The sequence below is a fragment of the Sphaerodactylus townsendi genome, linkage group LG13, assembly GCF_021028975.2.
Source record: "Sphaerodactylus townsendi isolate TG3544 linkage group LG13, MPM_Stown_v2.3, whole genome shotgun sequence".
NCBI lineage: Eukaryota > Metazoa > Chordata > Lepidosauria > Squamata > Sphaerodactylidae > Sphaerodactylus > Sphaerodactylus townsendi.
In genome coordinates, this window is record NC_059437.1 from 14,057,468 (window position 1) to 14,074,361 (window position 16,894).

General features: G+C 45.8%; 1 protein-coding gene across 1 annotated transcript in view; it reads right to left on the bottom strand.

The window, feature by feature from the left end:
- LOC125442443 (probable E3 ubiquitin-protein ligase MID2) overlaps positions 1-16,894 on the bottom strand; it is a 245,876-nt gene that overhangs the window by 183,279 nt on the left and 45,703 nt on the right. Inside the window, 1 exon segment of the mRNA XM_048513806.1 lies at positions 16,028-16,746. Within this exon segment, the coding sequence (XP_048369763.1) occupies positions 16,028-16,690 (663 nt within the window). The 5' untranslated portion in view covers positions 16,691-16,746.

Sequence of the window (16,894 nt, forward strand, 5' to 3'; positions counted from 1 at the left end):
TCCGCTGGGAGAACTGCCCTGGGGAGGGCAAATCCACTAGTGCAGTCGGCACACCACTTCCATAGCAGATTCCCCTTCCCCCCACCTTTGAATGGGGCTCTCTGTAAGCTAGTCTGAATTAACATTGAATGACATGATTTTGTATGTTTTTACTCAATGTTTGTCTTCTATTCATATTGTTGATCACTGGAAGCCACGTGTTCCTCAGAACATCAACTCAGATGTTAATTAAACAAAAGATGTTTCCAGTCTTGATTGTAAGGCAGGGGTCTTCAAACTATGGCCCTCCAGATGTTCATAGACTACAATTCCCATGAGCCCTACCACTTGGCCATGCTGGCAGGGGCTGATGGGAATTGTAGTCCATGAACATCTGGAGGGCCATAGTTTGAAGACCCCTGTTGTAAGGCCTTCTATTTGGCAGAAGCTGTCGCAGAAGGCCTAAGATGGAACTCATACCAGCTCTACCCAGAGTTTATTAGGTTTGCAGGGCATTAAGCAGAGGATACTGCCAAAAGGCCTTTTCCCTTGTGAAGTGTTACAAATTTATTGCAGACATCCTTTCCTCTTTAACTTTTCACATTTTGTAACATCTGCCTGATGTGTAGGGTTTTCATGAACCCGAAGGCTTTCACAAACGTTTGTGTCCTTTTGATTGCCCCTCATAGTTATTACATGGATATTCTTCCTTGCTCTGGGTTTTGCTTAGGCTGATGTGGCTGTTTGCAATTTTTTGCTCTTCAGATCATGGCTAGATAGGAATTAACCACCCCTCCAACCTTCTGTTACCACGAGGAACTCTTCACATGCTCTGGGGAACCTGCTACACTGTACTGTGCGCTTAGCTTGAATATCTCTGCACTATTGTTGATGTGCTTTTCCTGTATTTGGTTTTGCCCTTTCCTCACCACTTTTTGAATACAACCCCCCCCTTCCCTTTTCTGAATGTTTTTTATAAAGATGCATTTTGGGTTTCACCTAGTACAATCTATTTCTCTGTGATATTTCTCTTAATCTCTTCTCCATGTGCTAGACTATACAGGTGCTACCAGATTATAAGGCATTTTAATTGCTCTAGTACTGCACCGGAAGACTACCTTCTCAGCAGGTCAGTCTAGATGTGCTCAGATCCTGAGCGGTAGCAGCTGGTTACCAGGGTACTTTGGAGAGAATAATCATAAAGAGACCTTTGTCGGTTTGCCATTTTAACCATCAAGACTGATGGAGACCTCCAAAGTTTGCATATTGTTTTGTGTGGTTTGGGTTGACGCTAATAAAAATTACAACACTTTTCTTTTTGAATGAAGTAAACAGATATTCTTCACCTACTTCAGAGCAATAGCTAGGGCTACGTTTCTATGTGGGCACCAGATATTCCCCAGCTGATCTGTATGAGGAATGAAGGTAAGTGATATATCATGGGGAAGATCCAACCTGCAGACTAAAGAAGAAGAAGAGTTTGGATTTATATCCCCCCTTTCTCTCCTGCAGGAGACTCAAAGGATCTTACAATCTCCTTGCCCTTCCCCCCTCACAACAAACGCCCTGTGAGGTAGGTGGGACTGAGAGAGCTCCGAGAAGCTGTGACTAGCCCAAGGTCACCCAGCTGGCGTGTGTGGGAGCGTACAGGCTAATCTGAATTCCCCAGATAAGCCTCCACAACTCAAGCGGCAGAGCTGGGAATCAAAGCTGTGCACCCCTCCCACAAAACCTGACAATGCTTATAGTTACAGCAACCAAAGGGACATTTTTCAAAATCCAGAACAATTCCTGTTCTAAGGACAAGCTCTCATTGTTTAAAATAAAAAATGCCACTTTAGATATTAGAAATTTTATAAACCATGTCTAAGGCAGACAGGAACTGAGGGGGGGGGGGGGTTATGTGTTCCCACTGGCCCCACAGGGTTTCAGCCCTCAGTTGCCTTTTATAGAAAAAGACAGAAAGTTATACAGGGAACCTCAAGTGTTGCCTTCTGATTAGAGCCAATCTTGCCTGCAGCAGTACCCTATGCTGTTTATTTCCTTTCAAATCTATCTGTACATTCTAGAAACTTGACTTAGGGGGATAATGAATTCAGTGCTCAGTTCGCAAAGCATGATCACAGAACGTGCACAAGCTGGCCAGAGCCTTCAGCAGCCTCCTTAAGCAATGCAAAACTGTTTTTCACATATGCTCAGAACTGCCTAAGTATTAGGTGATTTTAGTTGCATGCGTACATTGCCATGTTTTTCATAACAGCAAGTCCAGAGGGATTATTTTTAATAATTCCATTTTATGTTTGCTAACTGCTACCTAGACTGAAGGGTCAAACATGGACCTGGTTACAAATGTGATTGACAGCACCACATCTTTAAATCACACCCATCCTTGCCCTGATAGGTTTTGGGAAGGTGGGGTGGGGGGGAGGAAAAATTAAAGTTGCACTGGTAAACTAATTCTTATCTAGAAATTCCAGCCACCTCAAGAGGGCAGAGAAGCAAGAACTTAGTCAATGCGAGCAACACTGCTAATTAGATTACAAAAAGGATCAGCTGGTAAGATTCAAGTTACAAAAATTCCCTCCAGGGGGACCAGGCAGTAAAGGAAAAATGCATTCCCAACAGTCACATACAACAACTCAGCCTAAGCCATGTCTGCACTATTTCAGCTTCATAGTTTTTTGACATGGAATGCAAAAATCTTGATAGACTATAAAAATTATAACGTGTTCAGAAAATACTGCTAACCTGTCAACCACTCAAGGAAAAAAAAATATGATGGTACTACCTAGTGGCTAGGAGGGTGGTCTCAGATTAATGTTGATTGGACTTTGGTATTATTGTCCATGTAATTATACTTCATGTGGATGCAGGAAAATTCCAAGAGATGTAGACAAGAAACCTTCAGAGCTAAGGTGGCCTAGTGCAGTGGTGGTGAACCTTTGGCACTCCAGATGTTATGGACTACAATTCCCATCAGCCCTCACCAGCATGGCCAATTGGCCATGGTGGCAGGGGCTGATGGGAATTGTAGTTCATAACATCTGGAGTGCCAAAGGTTCGCCACCACGGGCCTAGTGGTTAAGAACAGTGGACTCTAATCTGGAAAACCAGGTTTGATTCCCCACTCCTCTACATGAAGCCTGCTGAGTGAACTTAGCCCAATCACAGTTCTCTCAGAACTCTCTCAGCCCCACCTACCTCACAAGCTGTCTGTTGTGAAGACAGGAAAATATGGCAATTGTAAGCTGCTCTGAGGCTCCTTAAAGGTAGAGAAAAGCAGCGTATAAAAACCAACCCTCCTCCTTCCTACAACTACTTTCTTTCCACAGTTTTGGGCAATTCCCTGAAAAATAAATAACCTCATGCCTATATTACACATTTATATAGGCGTCATGCTGGGGGACGGGGGGAAGAAATTCTGAGGATATTAAGAATTGTGTTTGAACCCTCTAGCCCCTCTAGGCCTCACAGCTCCAAAAACTGATTTATTTCATCAGATTAAGAACACATAGTCTTTGTAATCCTGTTACCTTCAGCAAAAATCCAAGGTGGAATCCCAGAATCACTTGCCACCCACCCTCACTGCAACTAAGCAAGGAGTGGCCCTCACTCCACGCAAAGTGGGCAGAAGTCACCTGTCCTGAAGCAGGCAGATAATGACGGAAGTCCAAGGTGTGAGTGAAAGTCAGTCCAAGAAGTCAAGATGTCAGGAATCTGAAGTACAACAGAGAGGGACAAAGCTGATACGCTGGGGGGAGGGGGGAGTGGCAACGAGTTGCTTCCACAACTGTCAAGCCAAACTAACAGCTTTAATGCACCCTTATCTCACTGGGGTAGCAGAGCCAGCTGTTGATAATTAGGCTGATCTGTCACGCCAAGCCGGGAAGCATGCTTCAGCCCTGCTCTGCTCATCACCGCTGCCAGAAAGGGGTCTATGTTGGGCTTGCAACCTGACACTCCAACATCTCTGTTGCATTTCTTGTCAAACCTGTCTCCTCCGCTGTTCCAGAGGCTTTGGCAAACTCTGGGGGGGATGCTGCTTGTCACAAGGTGTTATCTCCAACTGAAGTCCTTGAGATGGAAAGATGCAGACACGGTGAGCCATCTTCTGGCTGAGGCTGTTCCTCTGTTTTGACTTCTGCCTGAGGCTGTTCCTCTGTTCTTGAACAGACTCCTATTTCATCTTCATGTGGGGGGGGTCTCATAACGTCACTTTTGCCACTGGAAGCCAGCTTCTCAAGCCCCAAAAAGGGAAGGTACAAGTAGTGGCAGGAGGTTGATCTTCTTCTCAGCCCCATCCCCTTTTGAGTGGATGGGCTGTGACCAGTGGATCCTCCTCAAGCAGGGGGCTGGGGCAGCAGTCCCTGCTGCCTATTGGCTAAAATCACAGTCAAGTTTAAGATCATGGCAGACATAAGCCTACTGAAGACGTCAAAATTTAGTGAACCTTGCTCATTTGGAAGGTTGGCTTAATTCCAAAGACCTCCAACAAAAAAAGGCATGTGTAAACACACGTATGAATGCTCACTATGGTACCTGACCTTGTGCAACTTCATCCTTTCAATCTGCCACAGAAGGGAGTACAAACCCATCATTTTCCCTGACAAGGCATTTGGTAGAAAGCAGCTGAACCCAGACTAGTAAAACCAGTTTGTGAAGTCAATTCTGCTTAAAACCAGAAACGTTTCTTCCTTGGCCTTAATATCCGATCTTAACTGCTGCGCAGAGATTGTCGTCGTCATCCCCCCATGCAAAGCTCATATTTGTTGGGCAATTTAACACATAAATGAAGCAATGTGAATTTTATTTGATGTGAAGGAGGGCAGGCAGGCGTTTCCCTCTGACTCTCACGTACCCGCTGCTGTTTGATATGAAAATCCAGAGAGCAAGTTCTTTTTATGCTTGAAATGACATACCTGTCACCACAAAATCCAACATGAATATTGCAGTGCATTTCACCACTTAAGGCGACATTCAATGAAAAATTCTTTGAAATTTGTAATTATTGAACACCTTTGAAAAGTGGGGGGGGGGGGGCAGGAATTAAGAATGTAGATCCACTTCTGATTCTGTTTCCCATGACAAGAATGCTTCCAACAAAACGCTGTCACATGTGTCACTCTCTATTTCCCCCATCTGTACATGAAACTGTAGAATTGACTTCCTTTGGACAAAAGTAGAAGCCATTAAATAAATCCTTTGAAAATCCCTCTATCAAGGACTTTCCTGCACAGGCAAATGTCAACCCCAAACAAATCTGATTTTCCCCACAAGCTTTTTAGTTTCACCCAAATTTGCACCTCAAATAGAAGATACCCACTGCTTTGCCGTATTTAAAATGCAGCCTGAGGAGAAAAATCACCACCTTTGATTATGTAAAAAATTGTGGCTCCTCAGCATGGCCAGCTCAGCATATACAGAGAGTTTGTTCCTTCCATGAAAATGAAGTCTTCGAATAAAGATCTAAAGCAGGGGTGCCAAACGTGTGGGCTGGGAGCCAGATCACCTGGCCAGATCAGGAGTGAGGGGGTGAATGCCTCAGCTGGCTTGTGGGCCTGATAAGTCTCCTTAAGGCAGCCTTAACGCACCCTGCTGAGGCCTTCCCCGTCCAGACACGCATACACACCCTGTGCCATTCTGGAGCCAGTCGAGGCAGCCCCACCTCAGCCCCAGCCTGACCAAGTCACGTTTATGTCATATCCAGCCCTCGTAACAAATGGATTCGACACCCCTGATCTAAAGATCAAAATGCCACGGGGCATACATGAAGCTTCCTTACATTGATAGACAACTGGTTCCTCTCATTTAGCCTAATTATAAAAATAGGGAAGTTAGGAGCACTGTCAGAGTCGATACCAGCAAACAAAGGTATCAAGCAAGGGTGTGTACTGGTTCCTGTGCTATTTAATGTTTATATAAATGATATAGCTGAAAAAATGGAAGGCCCCCAGTTCACGTCACCACCAATAGGAAAAACTAAGATATCAATTCTACTGTACACCAATGGCATGGCGTTGGTTTCCCTGATGAGAATAGGACTGAAAAGACTGTTAGACACTCTGGGCCAATGCTGCAACGATTATACCATCAATTATACAAAAACTAAGGTGGTGGTATTCAAAAAACGCCCAAAAACATAAATGGAGCATCCTTGGCACCCAATAGAACAAACAAAATCTTATCAGTATCTGGGCATCACATTTAATGAAACACTGTCATGGAATCAGCATATAGAAACTCTGAGAACGGGTGCCCTTAGAAATATAGGACTGATAACAAAATTCTTCTTCTCCAAATGTGGAAGACTGATTGATTGACCCAGCTCTGAAAATGTATGAGCAAAATTATACCTTCCCTGTTATACATTAGCAGACCAGGTGCTCAGGAGCAGCAGCAGCAGAAGGCCAATGCTTTCACATCCTACATGTGAGCTCCCAAAGGCACCTGGTGGGCCACTGCGAGTAGCAGAGTGCTGGACTAGATGGACTCTAATCTGATCCAGCAGGCTCTTTCTTATGTTCTTATTTGGGGTAGAGATTTGGGGATGGGAGAAAACAGGGAGGAAGATGGTGGAAATGCCTAGGACTAGACCAGTGACCTTCTGCACGCAATGTACTAGCTTCCCCACTGAGTTGAAGTTGTTGAAGCTATTGTCCCTCAACACAGAAAGGTAAGCAGTGTCTGAATTCCCACCAAAGCAGTAGTGTTCTCACATGCATTACCCAGTAGTGCCCCTAAAGATGCAATGAGACTGACGCTGATTAATTCTATTCCCAATCTGCCCGGTCACAAAAAGCAGTTCTGAATTTGGTATCCCAACTGCTTGTGATACATTTGCAACCGCACGCTTGAGGGCTTGTCATTTGTCTGGATGGAAAAGCGGAGATGGTTGCCTCCCCTTCCTTCCCAGAAGTAGTCGCCACTGCCAACAGCTCAGGTGTGCTTTGTTTATTTCTACCTGTGTCCATACTTTAAATAACAGCACTTCTGCCTTGCAAAAGGTTTAAAAACCTTTATGGCTTGTTGAGGCGCATCTGAAGACAGCATCTGGCAGTCAGTGCAAGAGGGATAGAAACATTCCTTTTACACCAAGCAAGCCAAGGCAGCTGGAATGTTGTGGCTTTCCTAAGGCCCTTTGCAGGGGGTGCCAAGCGGAAGGCTCAGAATTCCTCCCCCGCACCCCTTAAAACAAAGGGAGGACTCTTCAGAGCTCAAAGCGGCCACACTCCAAGCTGTCTATAAAAAGCACCAGCACGCAGCTGCTTACAGAGATAGCGTAGCCTATTCACAGATGCTCAGCCCCCTGAAGAAAAAGTTGGGAAAGGTTTCAGGGACCCACATCCATTGGCTCACACCACAGCTTCTCAAAGTCTGCTTGGCCTCCGTCCTACTTCTCACAAACAGCCAATGAGGCCGTAAAACTACTTCCGGACCGCACCACTCCAGGTCGCAAGTTGAGGGTGTCTCGTGCGAAGATCTATACAAAAAGACAAATTAAGGAAAACCCTTGAAAACAGACAACTACAATGCCAGGGTGAAGGCTAGGTTAGAACTCTTGTGCACAACATCTATTTTTCTACGGGCACTCAGAAACCTTCTCGACATAAGCCTGCCAGTTACATGCAAGTTTTGAAAAAGAAGGAACTCTGTGACCATCCACCCAGACACCTGGCGTAAGTAAGACATGACATTCGCTATTTATTATTTATTTATTACATAACATTTATACCCCCCCTTTTTCAGGAAGACTCAAGGCGACTTACAATAAAAAGAGATTGAAGAGATACTTGTTGTGAATACTAGAAAGCTTAGCTTGATAACCAAATATGCTGCCAGTCCTGTTGTGACCACAGAAAACAGTTTCTGTCCCAATTAGTACACTTCTTTTGTCCACTACAAAATCAAGTTTTTTTCTGCATTCAATTTTTTTCTGCGCTGCTCTCCCTGTTGAGGCAGGATTTAAACTGGGGGTTAAGATGGGCGCCCAGCTGGTTCCCAGGAAGTGACGCAAAAAACTACATCCTGCCTCCCTGAGGACGAGCCGGGAAACACCCATTCAGATGTCCCCCGCTTCCAGTAGAATTACATATACACACTAAGGTAGAATAATGTGCGGCTGTTCTGCTGTAACTGTCTCCCAGCAAGTCACTTCTTTTGGACTACTGAGCTTGATCCTGGATTCTTTGACTTGCTGCGGCTGCCCAAGGTCTTGGCCTTTGCTGACAACTGCCATTTTGACAGAAGTCCATGGGATTAAGCATTAATGCTCTGTTATAGCCCCTAAATAACTGTGCACACTTTCTAAGCAGTAAGCCTTGCTGTATCAGGGGGACTTGCTTCCAAGTAAACACGCCTTGGTGCAAACACAGGAAATGAGAGCTGGCTTACAGACAAACCAGGTAAGATACTGAGGGAGCTTTCCTTTCTGTGCAGTTATCAGGAATAAAAGGCCCAATCATGATCAAACCCACAATGAAAAGGAAAGGGGGTAGGTGTTAAGACTTATTCCTCCACACATGTACTTACTCCTTCACACCTGTACTTCCCAACTGGGTGGCTCTCCAAGGTGGTTTCAAGCTTCACACATATGCATGAACATACCCCCCCCAAATCTTGTGATTCTGACCAGAATCTTAGGCACAAGATAAAGAAATACATTTTTGAAAACTCTTGAGTGCTCCAGTCACAGAACTCTCACCGTCTCTCCCAAGCTCTCCCAATCATTGGGGAGGAAGGAAATAGAGCGGGGCAGGGGGCTGAAGCCAAAAAGAGTCCCTGCCCTGAATGTAGTGTTTTTTGCAAAACTCAACTCTTTGTAATTATTATATTGATATACTGATATATCGATATGAGCACTTAGGGAAGTGAGAAGGAGTCAACAACATGGAAGTGTGTGGGCAAGATGGGCGAGGAGGAAGGCATGGATGGCTGTGCGAGGGAGTAGGAAGGCTGGCTGTGGGCAGAGGAAAGATGTCCAGGGCAAAGCTGTGCTCTCTGGCAAATATGCTCACTCTGGCAGCGAAGAAAATTAAAAGTCACACTAGAAGTGGTCTCGCATGCTGCCGAGAGAACAGAAAATGAAAGTGGAGTTCCAGAAAATAGGTGCATACAAGAAATCTTGCTGCGATGGACATTCGCCCCCGTAGTGCACCAGACACCTTGTGCATAATTGGCCAGAGAGAGAGAGAGAGAGTTGGCCAACATACTAAGCTAGTTGGTTTGGGCCTTTCTTAAAAGGAGTCAGTTCAGAAAACTTCTCCAGAAGCACATCCCTGGATAGCCCACTACTGTTTTCAGCAACTGCATCTTTACTACAGTCACTGCATTTGGAAGGATAATAAAAGCAAAACAGAAACACATGCACATCATCAAATGCTCCGCTACTGGTGGATGATGGACAGGGCTTTAGAAAAGAAGATTTCACATTAGCCACTTCCTTTTCCAAATCCAGCCTGTCAACAGCATCTTAGGGAGACACGAGACGCCAAGCATTGCGCCACTAGGCAAAGATATCTCAAATTCATAAATGAGACAGGACACTTACCCCAACACCCTTCAAAAAACAGACAGCACAGCAACAGCAGCTCTAAACAAATTCATCATGTTTCTGAAGCTCTCCAACTGCCGCAAGGCCTGGTTTTCAATGGTAGTGCTCAGCCCTTCCGGAATTACAGCCTGTAATGCATTCTACACCATGGAGAATTATAACTGCAACACCCCATTCTCAGTACCTTTTTACTCCACTCTTCCTTAAAGTTTAGGGCGGTTCTTCTCTTCCTACTATTATCCTCCAACATCCCTACAACGGACATTAGGCTGAGAGGAAATGGCTGGCCAAAGTCATCTGGAAAGCTACATGACAAAGAAGGGATTCTCTTCAGAGTTTGGCCTGCCAGCCTTTATACCAGGGGTCTGCAACCTGCGGCTCTTTCAGCCTTACACTGCGGCTCCGCGTGGCCTGGAGGCCGGAGGGTAGCGTGGGTGTGTCCCTCCAGCCCTCCAGAGAAATGCTGGAAGGAAAGGTGAGTGGAGGGGCTGAACCGGAGGCGGCTCCGCACAGGCTCGGTAGATCTTCGAGGGTGTGGAAAACGGGTCCAAATGGCTCTTTGGGTGGTAAAGGTTGCCGGCCCCTGCTCTATACAACACGATGGACAGGAGTCCAAGTTTGCTACTTGTAAATATATTTTTCATTCTTCTGAGACATACCATACTTCCCCCTATACCTGGAGAATGGAGGGAAATCTCCCTGTCACCTTTGAACCTTTGTTCAGAAAAGGTTTGAAAGCAGCAAGACATCTGGGCAACACTGTCTGGGAGGTCCACCCACCATTTGCCAAGCCCAGGATATCAGGGATCTCACGCTGCCACAGAGATGTTCAGAAAGCAGACAGACGCGTCACTACTTGAAGGATCTTTCCAAAGTCACCATAAGACCTGGGAGATATTCCGTGTCCTTCTCTCAACCTACAGGACAGATAAATCTCTCAGCCTATACACTGAGAGAGGTTCAGCAGGGTATTACATTGTTTTCTTAGTCTCTCCCAAGGCTCACAGTGACAGTAGCGGGCAAGGTTGGTGGTAAGTACAAATCCTGCCCAGCTGTCAAGATCAGCTCCAATTTTTAAAAATAATTGTTATTGTTACATCAACCACAAAATGGTAGACCTGCTGCCCTACATAAAGGAAAAAAGAACAAATATGAAGTACAAAGCATCAACCTCTGTCCCCCCAAAAGTTACCAAATACAGTGACAGATTATAGGGAAAAAAGATCAGAAAAGGAGAATGAAAGACATAAAGAATTCTAACTGGTTCCCATCCTGGCTTCACCTTATGTATAATATTTCTAGCTGACTACCGTTAGCCCTTTACTTCTAAACCAGCTTATCTTATTATTTTTCCCATCTTAAAAAAAAAAGTTAGTTCCACTAACACCGTTCCATTTATACAAAACCAATGTAAAAACAACCAATGAAATATGTACAGTCTTTCACTTTGACTGACGTGCTCTATTTCTTCCTCATTTTCTCTGTTAATTTTTGGACCCCTTAAACTACTTGGTGCATGAGAGTAACCACATTCAAGCATCTGCCCAATGAGGAAAGGATGCCACTGGAAGGATAATGAAGTCAGAAATCTACCATCACCACCACCCATCAAAGTGACAATAAAGATCACGTGTCAAGGGCTTTTTCCTTAGGGTTCTGAGGTCAAAGGGAAGATGGGACCCAGCCTTTCCCCTTTTAGAAATGTGCTAATAATGCATTCAAAAGCAGGTGCAAACCATACCAAAGGATAACAAGCTAAAACAGGCAATCCAGTTAATATTCCAAATCGAGGCCTGGATTATGGACCCATGCAGCCAGAAGTAACTCAAGCATTCCATTAAAAAAATGAAACCAGTTTAGAGGAGCCGCTGCCTCAGAATTGGAAACTGCATCCAATAATCAGAGATCAGCTTTCCTCCAGGCGAACCGTTTCTTACACTGCACCGCTCAAATCTGACTTGCAAACATTCCCAAGTAGCTGAAATAATATCAGGCAGCCTGATTGTACGGCCGCTCTCCAGCGTATTAATGCAGAATGCTTCCCTAACAAACTATTATATCCAGGACAGCTTGACTCCAAAAAGTCTACAGAGCAAGACTCCCCAGCTCCATGTCAGCTGCTCCCATATTTCCAAAACTGGGTGTCATAGGACTGCCCGAGTTTCTCAGAGTCCTGGCTGTAAGACCAGCATCTGAGAGTCAGCTAGGGGATACTTCCAACACTTTCTGGCCTGAATACTATTTTACAGATTTTCTATGCAATGCATAAGAGAAATGCTTTCTTTATATAGGTCAAAAATCAGACATTCCAATTCCTGTCAGATCCAGCAGAGCCTCAATAACGACATAAAAGCCGAGCTTCAAAGCACTCCAGAGGGAGCCCAGAAAATATGTTGAGATGTCTGATCACCCGTCTCCAAAAGCATAGGACAGTTTAGATCAATATGCAGCCTGGACCGGGGGGGGGGGGGGGGGGGGGAATTATTTCCCAACATTCAAACTAAAAGAAAGCTCTCTAGGGCAAGGAGACGGTTCTCCACTCAAAGAATCCGATAAAGGTTCACAAATTACACCACCCCATAAGGATCTAACAGCCCTGCTGGTTCAGACCATCTAGACCGCAACTTGTTCCCATAGTGGCATAATAGATGCCAATGGAAAGAAAGCTGAATGATTTCCAAGTGGCTTCAAATGTACCATTTTTGAACAAGGGGATTAAACAAGTGGCGGCTGGCCAACTTCAGAGATTCCTGAATAAAGAATTGTTCAGATCCATTTTGATCTGGTTTCAGGTTTGGTTACAAAGACGATGGCCAAGAAGATGAGGAGTTTGGATTTATACCTTCCCTTTCTCTCCCGAAAGGAGTCTCAAAGCAGCTCCTTTCCCTTCCTCTCCCCACAACAGAGATTTTGTGAGGCTGGGTGGGACTGAGAGAGTTCTGAAGAACTGTAACTTGCCCAAGGTTACCCAGCAGGCTTCGTGTGTTGCAGCGGGGAAACAAATCCAGTTCTCCAGATAAGAATCCACAACTCGTGGATGAGTGGGGAATCAAACCTGGTTCCCCAGATTAGTCCACCTGCTCTTAACCTAACAAGGAAGATGATTCATTCTGGTTACAGTTTCCTCCAATGTAGGCAGCCACACTGGAATAAGAAGGAAAAGCTCAGCATGGAAAGAACAGAATTGTTTTGGTGATTCCAACATTTGGTGATTCCAACATCTTCACCAACTGGTTTGGTGAAACCAACATCTCCAAGAGCACCCAGCCAAAATGACCTAGGAAATACACAAGCAAACCACTCATGCTCATGAATCAACCTCAGTTCTTTGACAAAAAAGAAATCCGGCATACACTGTTTCTGAACTTCGGCTCCTTATCTAGCTAACCATCATGACCCCGTCCCCCTCTCAGTCTTGCCATGGGCACCAAGGGAAATCCGGGAGACTGTGGCACCAATCCATTTTTTCTTTTGCCTGCCCTGTTTGGAGATTCCAGGCGGAACGTGAACTCTGACCTTGGAAGAACTGTATGGCCTTACAACACTTTTGCTTTTAGAAAAAGTGTTAAGAGCAGGGGTGTCCAACCCTGGCCCTCCAGGTAATCTGTTCATGGACTATGATTCCTATCAGCCCCTGCCAGTAGTCCACGAACATCTGGAGGGCCAGGGTTGGATACCCCTGCATTAGAGGGAGGGGGTGAATAGTGGGGAATATAGGCCACTGCTTAGCGTGAAATTGTTAGATCCAGCAAAGAACTTTTGGGGTGTATTCGTACGTTACTCCAATAAAATAAATCGATTTCAGTGAACCTGAGTCTGGTCACTGAGAAGAGTTTGGAGGGCATAACACTAACATTACAGTGCTGTCCTTTAATCCAATTTGACCACAGTCACAGCTTTGACCACAGCCACCATAATACCCTGTGGCAGTGAATTCCACAGCTTCATGGACCATTGACAGGGGGGATCAATTACCGGTCGATTTAACCATTTTGAGAGAAACAGGATTTTTTTTTCTATTTGGTTTCTTCGCATCAATCATAATCACATAAACTTCTGCTGATCCTTCAACCCTATCATTTTCTTTCCACCATTATAGCCCACCACTATATCATACAGTAAAGCTAATATCAAAAGCAGCCAAACCAGGCTATCACACACAAGGCTGAGGGTATATAGGTATTTGGGGCACTTTTATGCAGAAAATTAGGACTACACACACAATTATATACACACAAAAACCAGTGATGAGGACTGAATATGCTCCTGGAGCAAGGAACATCCAAAGCGGTTGGGACTCAGTTGTGGGGGCAAGGACGGGTGCATATGGAGAAATTAGTTTGCTCAATCTCTGGGCAATTTATAGAATCCTGAAGGGGGAGATGAGGGGAGTGGGGTTTCCAAATTGCTCCCCACGCCTGCCACACAAGGCAGTCTCTCCATTTGTCTGTGTTTACATGTGTTTATGACCCACCATTTCCCATCCACCCCAGCACCCTCTCTGAACGCCTCTTGCTCCCCTCAAAAAGACTACATTTTTAGGGCCAGATGTAATGTTTTTCCATCAGCTCTGCAACAGGGATGCTTTTGTAATCTACCCCAGTCAGAGTCTGCCCAAACTGCTCGACTGCTGTCGAAACTCTTGAACGCATTCCGTTCATTTGTCCAAAATACTGTCTGCTTAGAGATAGCTGTTCTCTCTCATCCAAGACTAACGGGGCTTTAAGCCGTACTAATGTGGCTTCCGAGCAGCGATGATTCTTTCACTCTGGAGAAGATTGCTCATTTTTTGTTACAGGTCCCGGCCTCGTGAGACTTATTTTATGTGTCTATTGTATGACCAATCTATGCCAACAAAAGGTTTTGTTTGTTTGTTGGTCTACATTTTCCAACATCAGTCTTTTCAGTGCTTCCCTCTGCTGGAATCCCCGGCTCCAATGAGAAGCGCCTGAAGGGCTTGCAGAGTTTTGCGGTCGTGAGTCTTGCAAAGAACAGCCAAGGGCTGGGTACACCGGAAAGGGCACGAGCAAGCTCAGAGTGGTTTTACCAGCTTATCCCATGGTTTTGTTTCACTTCCACAGAGCACAGCATTTCAAACTTTTATAAGCCCTCCAGACTTATTTTGTTTACTTCACTTATACTCCGCCTTTCTCCCCCATGGGTAGTTTATGTCATTCCCTTCCTCCCTATTTTATCCTCACAACAACCCCGTGAGGTAGGTTAAGCTGAGAGCATGTGATTAGCCCAAGATCACCCACCTTACTATCCCATTGTCTCTCTCTACCCAGCCCTTTAGTCTGCCTAACATTTCACAGCATTGATTGCCACAAGCAGGATTATGCCTACAGAAATGACAGCAGAGTAAGCCTGATGAAATCACAGAGAGCGCCCTTGCATCACATTTGTGAATAAATATTTGCAGCTAACTCCCCCAAGGCCATGTTGATCTGGGGCAGGGATCTGCAACCTGCGGCTCTCTAGAAGTTCATGGACTGCAATTCCCATCAGCCCCTGCCAGCATGGCATGTAGTCCATGAACATGTAGTCCATCAGCCCCTGCCAGCATGGCATGTAGTCCATGAACATCTGGAGAGCCGCAGGTTGCAGACCCCTGATCTGGGGAAAATGTGAGTCTACCCTGTATTGTTGAAGGCTTTCATGGCCGGAATCACTGGGGTGCTGTGTGGTTTCCAGGCTGTATGGCCGTGTTCTAGCAGCATTCTCTCCTGACGTTTCACCTGCATCTGTGGCCAGCCACAGCCAGACACAGATGAAGGCGAAACGTCAGGAGAGAATGCTGCTAGAACACGGCCATACAGCCCGGAAACCACACAGCACCCCACTGAGTCTACCCTATTTGGCCACTAGTCATTTTACCAAGCTTGCATTTTGCCTGCATCTGCCATTAGTCACTTTCCTTTTAATAGCTTTTACAATTGAACAGTAGAAGAGGATGCAGTTTTGTGCCACTAAGGACAAACTAGGACCCCAATTTCCTGCTTAGCTCGAGAAGCAATTCCCACAACCCAACTGACATGACAGGAATGTGGAGAAGCTGTGCTCAGTGGCACAAAACTGCATTCACTTCTGCTGTTCCACTGTAAAAGCTGCCAAAGGGAAAGAGCCCATTGGTTGATGAAGGCAAAATGCAAGCTCTGTAGAACAACTACTGGCCAAATAGCCAGTATTTTCCCCACGTCAACATCATCTTGAGGGAGTTAGCTACAAACATGTATTAGAAAATATGACACTAGGGAAAACACCAGGTTTCACACCTTTCCACATGTAAGAGAAAACACATTAAGCAAGGTTTAAAACAAGTTGATTTTACTTCAGACCTTGCCTTCTAATTCTCCATTTTTGTTCACCCCCACAGCCTCCTGGGAAACACGGTCCTGAGAAACAGGCTACGGGAATTCTGAACGGCGAGGAACAGTCTGACGCTATCAGGATACAAAACAACCGCCCGGGCCTCATGGCCACATCCCTCCTCCTTACCTTGAGCTTCTCGAACCGGTCACTCAGGGATGCCACCTGATGATCTCGATGCCGCCCCACGAGTTTGCATAAGGCACAAATGAGCTGGTCATCAGCCACACAGTACATGTTCACTTTCTCGTTCTCATGCTCCAGACAAGTGAGACCACGAAAGTGTGCATCTGGCACGGGTTCCACCAGCCGGTGGCTGGTGAACGGCTTCTTGTTGGGGTGCGTGGCCCGCAGGCAGCGATCGCAGTAAGACACTTCACAAGTAATGCAGGTCTTGACGGCGTCACGTGGAGGGTCCTGCTCACAGAACTGGCAGAATATCCTCTCTCCGGCAGACATGGTCGGGCTCTGGCGGTACGGCCGCTCACGACAGTTCTCGCCGGGGGAGTTGGGGCCACTCAGGGAGGCCTTCTGGAAGCGGTCGATGATGTTCTGCAAGGTCACATTGCGTTTGAGGCCCTCTAGGCCCCGATGGTTGAGGGAGATGACATAGCGGCAAGTGGGGCACTGAAAGGCAGTGATGGGTTCAAGGGGCTCGCCAGAGGTGCAACTGGAGACCAGGATGCGGTGGGCACAGCTGAAGCACAGGCTGTGAGCGCACGGCAGAAGCAGTGGGTCTTCAAATAACTCCAGGCAAATTGGGCAAGTCAGTTCCGACTCCAGTGTTTCCATCTTTAGATAAAACAATCTGGCTTCAGCGTTAAAAACGAGGGAGGCAGGTCAGCCACCTGTAAAGGCAAGGGAGAGAAGTTATTTATTACCTTCATTTCCCGCCCTTCCAACTGGCATTTCTACCACAAAACCATCTCAGCAGGTGGAAAGGGAGAGACCTGCAGAAGACCACGCCCAAGAGGTTCAGTGGCAAATGGGAAGTGC